Genomic DNA, 12,776 nt, shown 5'->3' with positions numbered 1-12,776 from the left:
CTCTATCACTCTCCTCTATTTGTCACCAATTCCTCTATTCACCATGGTCTGTGAGTCACTGTGTTACCTGGTAAACTGGGAATGAGGATCCTGATTCTTTAATTCATTCATTAATTACCTTGTCCAGAAGCATAGGATGTCCACAGTATCTGGATGATGATACATCTCAGCAAATTCATCTTCATGCTGGATAAAATACACTTAGCACTTTTAATGCCTGATATGGAGTTCTGCTGTTCTCTGGCTCCTATCCTCAGCAAATGAAGACTGACCTTTCTTTCTAGCCTCTCCTGTTAACTCTCCCCTGCCTTCTCTTGCAACATCAAATTCCAGAGATAACAGATGCAAACTCGACAGAAACACAGTACAAGTTGTACGCATGTTAAGAAGGGCTCTCATTATATAAAGGTCTCCCTTCACATGATTTTCCAACTGTTTAACCAACCCATTCTTTTGCACATAATTTTTGATTAACTGGGTCACACATACACCCACAATGAAGACTGTAGGATTTTTATGGCACACGTACATGGCCTCTTGTCCTCTTCCCTTCTCAAATGAAGCACCATGAGGAGGCAGCTTGGCTGGCAGGTGCAGCGAACAGAACACAGAGGTTATAGCTATGCTAGACGTTTACTGTGGGTTGATCTATTCATCAAGCCTGGAACAAACATTTGGGTGGTGTTTACAATAACCTTTATATTTGTGTCACTTATATAAACTGGCTGCCAGTTGGGCTGTGGTGAGAGGAGCTCCGGAAGCCTGAGAGATCCCATTGCAGTGGAAGTTAATATTGTGTGAGGTTTACTGTTTATTAGTCATTGATCAGGACACACAGGACTTTGATTTTTGGCATGAGGAAGAGCTTATTTCTGTAAATCTCATTGCGAAAGAAATTCCTGGCAACCAGTAAAATCTGTTAGTACTATTCATATTTACTGACTTGAAGTTCTCTGATGCTAGTATATGTCCATGTCCTTTAGCCCCTTGGGGAGTGTATTTGATTTAGCAATAAACAACCACACAAATATTCATTACATGAACATTCTTCTCATGACACTTTAAATATAGGCTAGGAGGCAGTATATTTGCAAAAATATAGAATTATGGAAATACACAGCAAAAATATTAGGCGGTATTTCATCACAGTACACTTTACATGAATAAACTAGAGTCAAAAACAAGAACTCAAGCTCTGAAGTAAAAAATGCATATCTTAATACTGAAGTTGAAACCAAAATATAAAAAATCCTTATCCAGAACAATAATGTACTTGGCTAGGGTACCACCGGGACTGGCAGAGCATGAATTTGAAAGCATATCAGGGTAACTGAATGTGAGTGCAGCTAAGAAGGGCTTGGAGCTAACGACCATGAATGGTGACAGGGGGCACAGTAAGGCATAGGAACCTAGAAATCACCTGGCCAAAGGTACTTAATTTCTTAATTCCTCAGTATTTACTTTACTGATATCATAGCCCTTTGCTACTTTCCACCTCTGTGATGGGGTATGGAAGGGGTCATGCCTTCAACATAACATGCTTCCTCTTAACCTACTCTATTCCTCTGATCAGGGGCCGAGAACATGCATTGTGATCCTTTTAGTGATGTAAATCTTGGTGTCTCAGAAAAGACTGCTGGGCAGGACTCCACCCAGTGCAGTTGTCTTTATGCCTGGTGGTGGAATACAACAGGTGGGAAAAATGTAATTCTGTGGGAGCACAGCCAAAATCGACACACAGCTAATAGGAAGGAATAGTGAGCCTTGTCTATTATTTCCTCAACCTAATGGCCTCGAGTTAGTTTCTTCCTGGCCCCCTCCTGTAAGTAAAATGGATGATTCCCAAAGAGGAGGAGGAGGTAGATCTTGATATTTCAAGGAGCTCTGCAGCACGAGATCAAAACCACTGAATCAAGGTTGTGGTGAAGAATGAAAGGAAAACAAAAAGATGTCTCTGTGCCTTAGAGGTTGTGTTGATCTTTTTCAGATGTAATAATAAGAGGAAGCGTATCACTGTCTCGCATAATTCTGAGGCCTACATATTACTTTCTTGGTGTGTCTGGCATTTATATCGCAAAGTGACTTAAAATGGCCCTTGAGTCCTATCAAGCATCAAAGGCTTCATTTTTGTTCTTATTTAAGAGGTGGCAGTGTTTGAAGGATGGATTCATGACTGGACCTAGTGGCCAGAACAGGAGCTGGGGATATATGCGGGGGTAAATCTGGTTTCAGCATAAGAAAGTCAGAGTGTGAGAAAAGCAAGAGGGTAAACCCGATGTCAGAAGGAAGGCATGCTCAGATTAGCAGAAGATCTCCAGCAAGTACTAGAAACAGATGGAAGCAATCCAAAGCAGGGAGACCCTAGCTACACAGAGTACCTCCTGTTCCTGCATTTGGCCTGTACAGAGATAGCTAACAATCCCTGTGCATCCAGTCAGGCATGGCAGCTGGGGCAAAAGGTGGAATTACCCTGGGGCCCCAAATTTAGCTGCAGCAGTGGCTGGAGCTCTGGGCCTCTTTGAAATCCCATAGCAATGTTGCTTTACTGCTCTGTGCAGCCGTACGGGGGTGGGAGGCAGTGCTGCAGTCAAAGCCATGCTAAAGGGCTGAAAGCCCTAGGACCCACCCCTTCTGCCTTTGGCACTGCCCCTTCTGGGGGCACAGAGCCAAGCCTCACTCCTACCTTGCCCAGGGCCTGCAGTGGCTATCAGTCCTGCTGGTCACAGTTCACATTTAACACATAGGCATGTCTGCCTATCAGGAGATACGTGTGACAGTTGTGTGGCTACCTCTCTGCTCCTGCAGCAGGCTGTCCAAGCAACAACAACAACAACAACAACCACCAAGCAAAATCCTGACACCAGTTCTACTTCAGGACATCATGTGCAGCCCAAAGCAACTGGCACTTTGATAAGCACATCTTAAAGTTGGCTGACAAACAGGTTGAACTTCTTCTTTGTTCCATGGCTCCAGTCTGGATGGTACTGCTACATAGTTTGCTCAAGCACAGCTGCAGTCACCAATGCTTCTTGTCTTGGGATGACTGTAAAAATATTTATGCCACTTGATGGTGACTTGTTAGCATCAATCCACCTTTTTGAGGTGGCACCACAGAAGCAGACGTTGCCACAGGTCCCTTGCTGGTTTCAACAAGCCTTCATTCATTTGCCTAAGCTGTCTTCTGAGTACTGAGCATTGCATGATGCCTAGTTTGCATATCTTCTCCAGCATCCTCCACTGGAATTTCCAGGTAAGCCAAAATACATTAGGGAGTCATCCCATCCATAGGACGAGGTGGGGTGGCTGCCCTTGACCCTGCACTTTTGGGGACCCCACAGTGGCCACTTCTACTTTCCAGAATGGAGGAACAGGGAGTTACTGGAGGCTGAGGGCCGCACTCAGAGAGGCAGCAGGTATCACCCCCACGCTAACTCACCATGTGGACAGCAGGCACTCAGCAGCCCACTCTGCCCTCTGACCCACTACTGGCCTGCTTCTGCATCCCACTTCTTCATGTAGGCAGGAAGTGGAGTTCCTTGGCACCAGAGTTCACCACTTTCTGCCACTGTGGAGAAGCTTGGTGCAGTGGGCCAGGAGCGCGGCATGGTGTAATGCTGCTCCACCTCCTGCCACCCATGTGGTGAGTAGCAATGAGCTGATGAGGCCCTGAGCAGAGCATATGACCAGGTGTCCACAGGAAATGGGAGCCCATAGGCCCAATCAAGTGGAATGGGTCCCCCATTTTGTAATTTCGGGATATGGCCTGTACAGTGTAGATAAGAACCTGCCAAAAAAGAAGTGCTCCAGCAGCTCTTGTTGCCTCAACTGTATCAGAGGGAGGTCATGTGGCTTGCCCATGTCATTCCCCTGGCAGGACACCTTGGAAGGGAAAAGACTCAGATCCTGTCCCGCTTCTTTTGGCCCAGGAGCCACAGGGAGGAGGCAGACTTCTGTGCCTCCTGCCCAGAGTGCCAGCTCACGGCAACTCAGGTGGTGGAGAAAGCCCCACTAATTTGTCTCCTCCTGCTCATGAGTATACCATTGTAGTGGACATAGTTAGCCCACTGGGGAAGAGAGCAGCTGGGTATTGGTTCATCCTCCTCATAGTTGACTATGCAACGCAGCACCCCAAAGCCATGCTGTTACATTCCATGAGTACCAAGTGGTGTCTGAGCTCATGAACATCTCTGCTCAAGTCTGAGTCCCTCAGCAAATCCTAACAGATCAGAGGACAAACTTTATGTCCAAAACAATGCAGCAATTCTGACAGTTATTAAAAATTAAGATACTCTGATCCTCTGTCTAACACTCTGGGCTGATGAGGAGCTGATCTGGGACCCCCACAGCTAAGAGGCGGCATGCCCCTGGTTATGCCTGCCTGGACAGGAGCCTCCAGGACTGTGGCCACCCTGCCCAGACCCCGAAGCAGGTCTGGGCCAAGGTTAAAGAGCGGTGGCATGGGCATGCCAGCACATGTGATGCAGCCCTGACACCAGGGCAGCTCCTGTGACCTGCCCCTCTCATAAGGAACTGCACAGCTTGCTGCAGGCCAAGGACAGCTTCTCTTCCACCAACCCTGTGGACACTGTAGAGGACGCTAGCCCACTGCCCCTGGAGCCAGAGCCACAGCTGGAGAGGGACCAACATGGGACCATGCCACAGGCAGAGCTAATGTTGCACCTGCAGTTCACAGAGGGCATCTTGGTGATCGTCTTGGTTTTGGCTTCATCAAGCCAGGCCTCACTGGATCTCTTCAGGGAATCATCCAGTAAATACACCACACAATGCACACCCCAGGCTCCGGGGAGGGCTGCCTGCCATGGCTCCAAGCAGGCCAGCTGCAGGGGTCCTGGCCCAACCCCAGACACACCCTGGAGAGTGTGCCCCTGGCATACAGACATATCTGAAGATTCCAGTCAGCATGCATCCCCTGCATACAGCACATGGGCTGCATGGTTGGGGAGTATGCAGGGAGGGCCAGGCTGCACCTGTCTCACTCACCACATGTGCCAGGACCCCTCTGTGGCTGGACATCCACCCTGGGCTGCAAGCCCATCATGTGAGGCAGTGGTGGTGGCTGCAGTGGTCAGCCTGGTAGCTGAGACACCAAGGGGTCCCCCTGAGGCGGGGTCCATCATGCAGGGGCACAGGCCTGCACTCCTGGGACAGGCCATTCCATGGCCTGGGAGTGAGGGTTGCTACTCACCGTGCGGTGATGGGCAGGGTTTTGGGGGCTGTGCTGTGGAAAAGACTCAATGTCTCCCCCAGTCTCTTTACAGCTGTACCATCTGAGTGCTGGTCCAGACCCCACTATGCTGCCAGAGCTAGCCAGCCCCATCCTGGTACCAGAGCCAGCCAGCTTGAGAGCAGCACCCTAGAGGGATAGCACCACACCTCCTGTGAGCACACACACCTGCCCTCTGGTGGCAAAATGACCTGCTGAAGCAGCAGCTGTGGGAGGGCAGCAAGTGGAGACAGGATCAGGCATGGGCATTGAACCAGTTGTTGGCAAGTATAGACCCCATCACCATCAGGGAGGCCAGGGTGACCCAGGGGCCAAGAGCCATAATCACCTGCCCTCTACAATGTGGAGCGTAGGAAAGCAGATTGCAAGGAGGTCTACTCTGGAAAGAATGGGAGTTTGTACAATACTGTAGGGTCCTGCACAGATTCAACTCACTTTAATATAAAAACGCTTTTGCTGAGTCCACCTTCATAGAAACATCCTTCTGATCTTCAACACTCTCTTCTCTTGCATCAGCTTCAGTGTCTCGTGCATAATCCACTTCTTATTGATCTTCTCATCTTCTGGAACAGTCTGCTCAATTGCCTCTTCCATTGCTGTGGCTATTTTTCTAAGTGCCCGCATTCCTAATCTTCTCTTCGAGTGCTGATACATATGCATGACCTATTTCTTCCTCACCTAGCCTCGCCACATCTCTTCTTAAATTACGTCTTCAACTTTCACTTGAGTTTCATTTTGGTCTTTGCGATCACTAGACTCTGGTCTGAGTCTAAATCCACTCCTAAGAAAGTTCAGCACTGCAGTACTAATGTTACCCATCTTCTTCTTATCCAGATCATATCTATTATGTTCCTGGACTTCCCATCATTCAATCGCCATGTCCACTTCCTACAGTCCTTTTGTTGGAATCTAATGTTGCAAATCACCACTTCATGCTCCATAGCAGACTCTAGCAGTTTCTTGCCTCATTAGTTTCTTTCTCCATATCCAAACCTTCCCATGACTCTCTCCCAACCTTTGTTGTCTGTTCTGACCTTCAAATTCCAATCTCCTCCTATGATCAACACATTTCCCTTCAGTATTTCCTTCAGTGTCTTTGTCAAGTCTTTAGAGAATAGCTCATTCTTTTCCTCCATACGTTCTGGTGTGGGTGCATACACCTGAACGACCAAGTTGTTGAACAGTTTTGCTTTGAATCTTGCTACCATTGTTCTTGCACTCACCAGTTTGTATCCTAGCAATGCTCCTCTAGATCTTTTGCGAAGAAGGAATCCGACTCCTGCCTCATGCTTCCTTTCGTTCCCTGACCAAATGACTTTGCAACCACACATTTCTCCTGATGCCATCCAATGCATCTCTGCTAGTCCAAGCACATCACAGTAGCGTCTCTCCATCTCCTTTTGAAGCAAGTCTAACTTTCCAGTCCCCCACAGTGTTCAAACATTGCACATTCCAATTGATAGCATATGTGTCAGTTGTAATTTTCTTTCAGTATTTAACTTACCAACACAACCCTGATTGCTCAATTGGTTCTATGGAGTTTGTTTATCTGGGTGACGTTCAAGCTGGCACCTTTTATCAATTAGTCTTATTGCCATCAGATTTCATTTGTATTGTTGTTTCATGATCAGCACTTCATCACTCATGTGACCAACACTCCTCCTTTATTCAGGCTTGGGAGTGACATGGAACCCCTAGAGGCTTCTTGGCTTCTGATGTTTCAGTGTTCCTGATGACTGATAATAGACATCTATGGGAGTTTGGAGAACTGCAAAGCATTAAGAGGTCAACCTCTGTACCCCAGACATTGTCTTGCTTCATTTGGCTTTGGATCAAGTACTTCTTCACAGCAAGACCAACCAAGGCTTCAAAATCATCTTGATAGTCAAAAGATTTCATTACATCATCACAGCAGCCCTGACTACAGTGAAGTAATCTTCAGACAATGCAGAATGAGGGACTTATTTTGTCCGGATGTTGGATCTTACCAGTATTTCATCTCCTCTCTTTTTTTCTGCATTTTCCTATGAAATAAATGAAAATGATGAAGAGTGTGAACAGTCATTTTTATGCATTTTATGTTTTTCTTTGTGTGTGTGTGGTTTTTTTTTTTTTTTGCTTTTGCTTATGTTTTATGGCTTAAAACCCTGCTGCCTAACTTTAGGATTCTCGCCGAACAGGCATGACGAACTTTGTAGTGAAAGCTACCCAGGCACTTCTGGCTATGTAGTGATTTGTGCCTGGGTAAGATGCCCTATATGGTGCCATATGTCATCAGTCGTAAGGAACTGTATAGTTCAGCTTACATGTAGTGTCTTACCATTTGGAAGGATCTCGCCCTTTTGGGAGGGGTGGATCCTGATTAACAAGTTGAAGTAATGACAGGAACAGAAAGCAACTGTAACAGTGATAATTACAAATAAATAAAGTTGGTTTTAAAATGTAAGTGGTCAACTGTTCAGAAATGCCCATTCTTCTGCCATTGGTGGTAGAATGAACATTTCATACCTTCAATGGCTTTTCCTATGCACCCATTGCATATTCTATTCCTGACTTCAGTTTTCAGGCAGTGCACACGATATAGTAAGTAACTCAACTTTAGTTATTCTCACCCAGGTGAAAGTCAATAAATTTAACATATGTTACCTTGCTGAAGAGCACCGTGTCGTGATTGCTGCCCATTTAGTGCCTCCTGCCTCCTACATAGGCCCAGTTTTCAAACTAGACAGATACTAAGCTTCATGGCCTCAAGTACTCATGAATGACATTGAAGATGATTGGACTCTGTGTCATGGCCTCAGTCCACACAAAGTTCAAGCCCCAGCAGGGTCAGAGCCAGTAAAGCCACCACAGTCGAGATCCTCTGCATACAAATTATGGGCACTACAAAAAGTGCTATTCTAACTAGCCTTAGCCAGCCTTGCACTTCCAAAGGCAAACTAACAAGTGCCATTTTGATGGGAAGCTCGGGGGTTTGTGTGACGTCCCTGTCTGCACTGAACATCCAAACCTCCCTCCCTTCCCCACCTGCCTTTTCCATGTTTTCCTGGAATGGGCATTGATAACATCAGACCATTCAATGTCATCTCCTGAGATTTTCTCCTCCTGTTACTTTCTACTCCTCCTACTTATCCTCCTTCTCCAGCCCTCTCACAAGCTTCATCTCAGAAAGGAAGTGCAAGCACTCCTAAGACTGGGGGCAGTGGAAGCAGTCCGTATGGAACACAGGAATGGGGTTTTATGTCTACTATTTCCTGATACTCAAAGCTAATAGGGGCCGCAGTCACATTCTGGGCCTGCAAGACCTGAATTGTTCTTTAGCAAGGCTTAGGAAGTTCCAGATAGACCCTCTGAGATTGATCATTACCTCCCTGAATCCTGGAGACTGCTACACTGCCCTCACTTTCCAGAAGGCGTACCTCCACATGCTTCATGGGCCACAGATGATGCTTCCTGTGAATGATGGTAGGTCAATAACGCTTCAATACACAGTCCCTCCATTTGGCATGTTGAAAGCACCCAGGATGTTCACAAAGTGCATGTTGGTGGATGAACTTAAGAATGGCTAAAGTGGGTTAGACCAAAGGCCCATCTAGCCCAATATCCTGTCTTGTGATAGTGGCCAATGCCAGATGCCCCAGCGGGAGTAAACAGAATACGTAGCCATTGAGTGATCCCTCTCCTCTCAACCATGTCCAAACTTTGACAAATAGAGTTTAAGGTCACCATTCCTACCCATCCTGACTAATAGGCATTGATGGACCTAACCTCCATGAATTTATTTTAGTTCTTTTTTGAACCCTGTTAAAGTCCTGGTCTTTGCAACATCCTCTGGCAAGGAGTTGGAAAGGCCTATCCTATGCTGTATGAAGAAAAACTTCCTCTTGTAAGTTTTAAACCTGGTACCCATCAATTTCATTTGGTGACCCCTTGTTCTTATTCTGTAGGTACAAGTAAATAAATTTTTCTTATTCACTTTTTCCACACCTATCATGACTTTATAGACTTCTATCATATCCCTCCTTAGTCTCCTCTTTTCTAAGCTGAAAATTCCCAGGCTTTTTAACTTCTCTTCATATGGCACACTTTCCAAACTCCTGATCACTTTTGTTGGCCTTTTCTGAACCTTTTCTAATGCCAATATATCATTTTTGAGATTAGGCAACTCCGTGTGTAAGCAATACTCAAGATGTGGGCATACCATGGATTTATACAGAGGCAATAAGATATTCTCTGTCTTATTCTGTATCTCTTTTTAAGTGATTCCTGATATTCTGTTTGCTTTTTTGCCTGCTGCTGCACATTGAGTGCGTGTTGTCACAGAACTATCCACAATGACTACAAGATCTCTCTCTTGAGAGTTTAAAGATAAATTAGTCCCTGTACTTCTGTATGGTGGCAGCTTACCTCAGATTTGGGATATCTAGATCTACCCATACCTCGATGACTGGATGGTCAAAGGCAGCTCCAGATCCCAAGTTCAGGAGTACACAGCATTCCCGCCATTCACATACTGTGCTTCAAGTCTGTTGGTGAATGACAAGAAACCCATGTTAGTACTGGTGCCAAAGATAGAATTCATTGGGAGTACTCAATGCCACAGCTGCCAGTACATTCCTCCCAATCGAGAGGTTCAAAATCCTAGCAGACTTCATTGGTAAGTTCTCCAGGTGCCTCATCATGATGACCAAAGCATGCCTGCATCTCTTGAAGCACATGGCAGCACACACTTACATCATACGCCATGCTAGACTCCATATGTGTCATTAGCTGTTATGACTGGCCTTGGTGTTCTCCCAGTCCAGAGATTGCTTGGGTCAGGTTCTCACCATTTCGGAGATAGTACTTACTTCCCTTTGATGACAGGTCCATCTGAAGAATTTCCTGCTACAGTAAGAGGCATCCTAGGCCCAGCAGGGTCTGAACTTTTTGCCCAGTCCAGAAGGGACCCTCCTCTTGGTGCCCTGGGCTGGCTCTTGGGCCTTTCAGACAAAGTTAATGACCTGAGGATCTTCTTTGCCAGGAGGTCTAAATCCAGATACAAGCCTCCAAAGATCTGATGCTTTTGCATCCTGTTTGGAAAACCTGTTCGTTGGGAAACCTGAAATCTTTTTTTTCTAAACTTTCCTAAGTGCTTTACTAACCCTCCCCTTCCTTCACTTATAAAAAGATTATACAGGCAAGTCAGATCCCCCCTGGAAAAAGGGACTTTGGTTAACATGGCAAGGGAATGTAGGAAGTAGGAAATGAAATGTGGGAAAATGTTGTCAGATACCCTCAGCCACTTGTGGGGCATTTTTTTCTCATGCTGAACCATTAACAACCATAAATCCATGAGACTCAGGAAACTGTGAGATAGGTTCCCACAATACACTGCTGCAACAATCAATTTTGGCAATTTGTGTGTGGCAGCAATAAGTCGATTTTGTGGGGAGTATGTGAGAAGGCAAAGATGCTCAAAATTACATTGATAAAACCCAATATTAATTAATTAATTTTATTCAAAATGATTTTAGCTCAGAGTGTAGATGCAGCTAGAGAGAGAGAGATGGGCTCAGAAATTAGTTAATCAAAAGCTGTTGTATGTGCAAAAGGAGGAGTCTAATATAAAGCAAAAGAGACAGGAAATATATTGTGGGATCCACGAGTACCTTGGGAACGTCGCAGAGAACAAAGAAGAGTGTTTGTGACATTGAGGGTGATCACCAAAAATTCCCGTTAAATTGTATTTTTGGCTGTTTAGTAAAACAGAACATCTGTGGCTTCTGAACACTGGCTTTAGGACAACTGATATGTAAGAGTAAGTGTTTCATTATGGGCAACTTTTGAAACTTTTCAAAACTCAACATCCATAGGGAGTTTGTCTCAAATATTCTTTTGACATTGCTGATATAACGTTAGAGCCTAGGGTGCAAATTTGGGTGACTTCTTTCAAGGATTTCCAGGACATGTTACCTTAAAAAGACTCTGCTTTCTAAAATGGTGGGTTCTTGTCACATTTTTGTGTGCACAAGTTCAGAACAAACAATCGGGTGGATGGGAAAAGCAACTTTGACATCTCGCCACCTAACGTCAATTTCAACGTCGAAATAGCACATGGCGCGTGTAGACGCGACGGGTGCTATTTCGACGTTGGGCTGGCTACTTCGAAGTAGCTGGCTAGTGTAGATGCACCCCTTGTATTACATGGAGGCTGCAGTTACACTAGAAGAATGTGTCAACAGATGTTTCTTTCAGAAGAGGTTTTCCAACAAAACATCTAACAACAGAGTGCAGCCACACGCAAAAGCTGAACAGAAGAGCACCTTGCTCTGTCAACAGAGTGGCAGGACTGCCCAGACTGCTCTCTCTCAACAAAACAGGCACCCAGCACACTGGGCTTCCCATTGACTGGATGCCCTGTCTGTCGAGAGAAGACCCCCCTCCAGCACATCCACTGGCTCTTTTGTTAACAAAATCTGTCGACAGTAGCGGTATGCCTCATGGCTAAGGGGCAGAATGCCGATGGCTAAAGTGCTGAGTTTTATCAACATACTGTTGACAAAACATATTTTGTGAGTGGACCTTCTGCCAGTTTGGGTGGCAAAACTTGCAAGTGTAACCGTAGCCCTAGTTATGCTGACCTGTATGGTGTTTTCAAGTGAAATGAAGTGTTTAGTTTGAAGGAACTTCAGCAACTAAAGTCTTCCAGTATGCCACATTTATCTGAAAAGGTCATGCCAAGCAGAATAGTCAGATGTGGGAATATCAATTTCATAAGTTTAAGTAGTGTAGGGTTGAGAAGTAAGATGGTTTGTAAAATCCAAGGTAGCTACCAATTTTTTCTAAGCAAGAATTTTTGAAAACTCCACCAAAAACCTCTTGTACATATGATTCTAAATCTTTCCAACACCAGGAATTCCTCTTTAAAGAATGGAATAAATCACAAAATCCATTTCCAGACTTTCAGGACTCCAGGGCCCTTCAGACCCACAAAAACATCGTACAAAGTCCCTGAATTAGCAAAAGGTAGTATTTAAACCTTGGCAGTGAAGAATTAATTGATAATTTTGCATAATGAAGCTTTCTGAAGACCAAAAAATGTGTGTTAAGCAACCGGTGTTTATCTGAAATCGATCCATGAGAGCCCTCTGCAGTAAATATGAGGACAGGAAGCCCACACAGTCAAAGAGGGCCATGAAAAAAAATTGCACAGTACTCCCAGTGGAGTTTACATATGTTATCTCTGGTCGCTGATGTTGAAAGACAGGTGATAGAGTAACGGAGAAAAGTTAGAAAACAAGATCAGTCTTCAAAACGAGTTGCTGGAGGCAGAATTCAGAGAAGAGCAGAATTCAACATCAGCCATCATAAGCATCAACCCTGATGGTGACTTTACTGAGATGTATCATTATTCAGCTTCTCTGGGCTTCTTCTGCTAAGGGACAAGGTAAATACAAAATGAACCAAATATTCAATAATGCTTTAGCTTAACTCTTCCTTGGTGTTTGATGATATTATATGTACTCAGAAGAGCACATCGTCAAATGCT

The 12,776-nt window shown here is 45.1% G+C and overlaps 1 protein-coding gene across 1 annotated transcript in view; it reads right to left on the bottom strand.

Annotated features, from left to right (window-relative positions):
• Positions 1–9,991, bottom strand: part of LOC142017946 (coagulation factor XIII B chain-like) — a 30,976-nt gene extending 20,985 nt beyond the window's left edge. The window contains 2 exon segments of the mRNA XM_075003302.1: positions 6,280–6,405; positions 9,980–9,991. Of these exon segments, the coding sequence (XP_074859403.1) occupies positions 6,280–6,405; positions 9,980–9,991 (138 nt within the window).
• Positions 9,992–12,776: the final 2,785 nt, after the last annotated feature.

Source organism: Carettochelys insculpta, chromosome 9 (genome assembly GCF_033958435.1).
Source record: "Carettochelys insculpta isolate YL-2023 chromosome 9, ASM3395843v1, whole genome shotgun sequence".
Taxonomy (NCBI): Eukaryota; Metazoa; Chordata; order Testudines; family Carettochelyidae; genus Carettochelys; species Carettochelys insculpta.
Note: the sequence above shows the minus strand (reverse complement) of the source record. Positions and strands in the feature narration are given on the sequence as shown.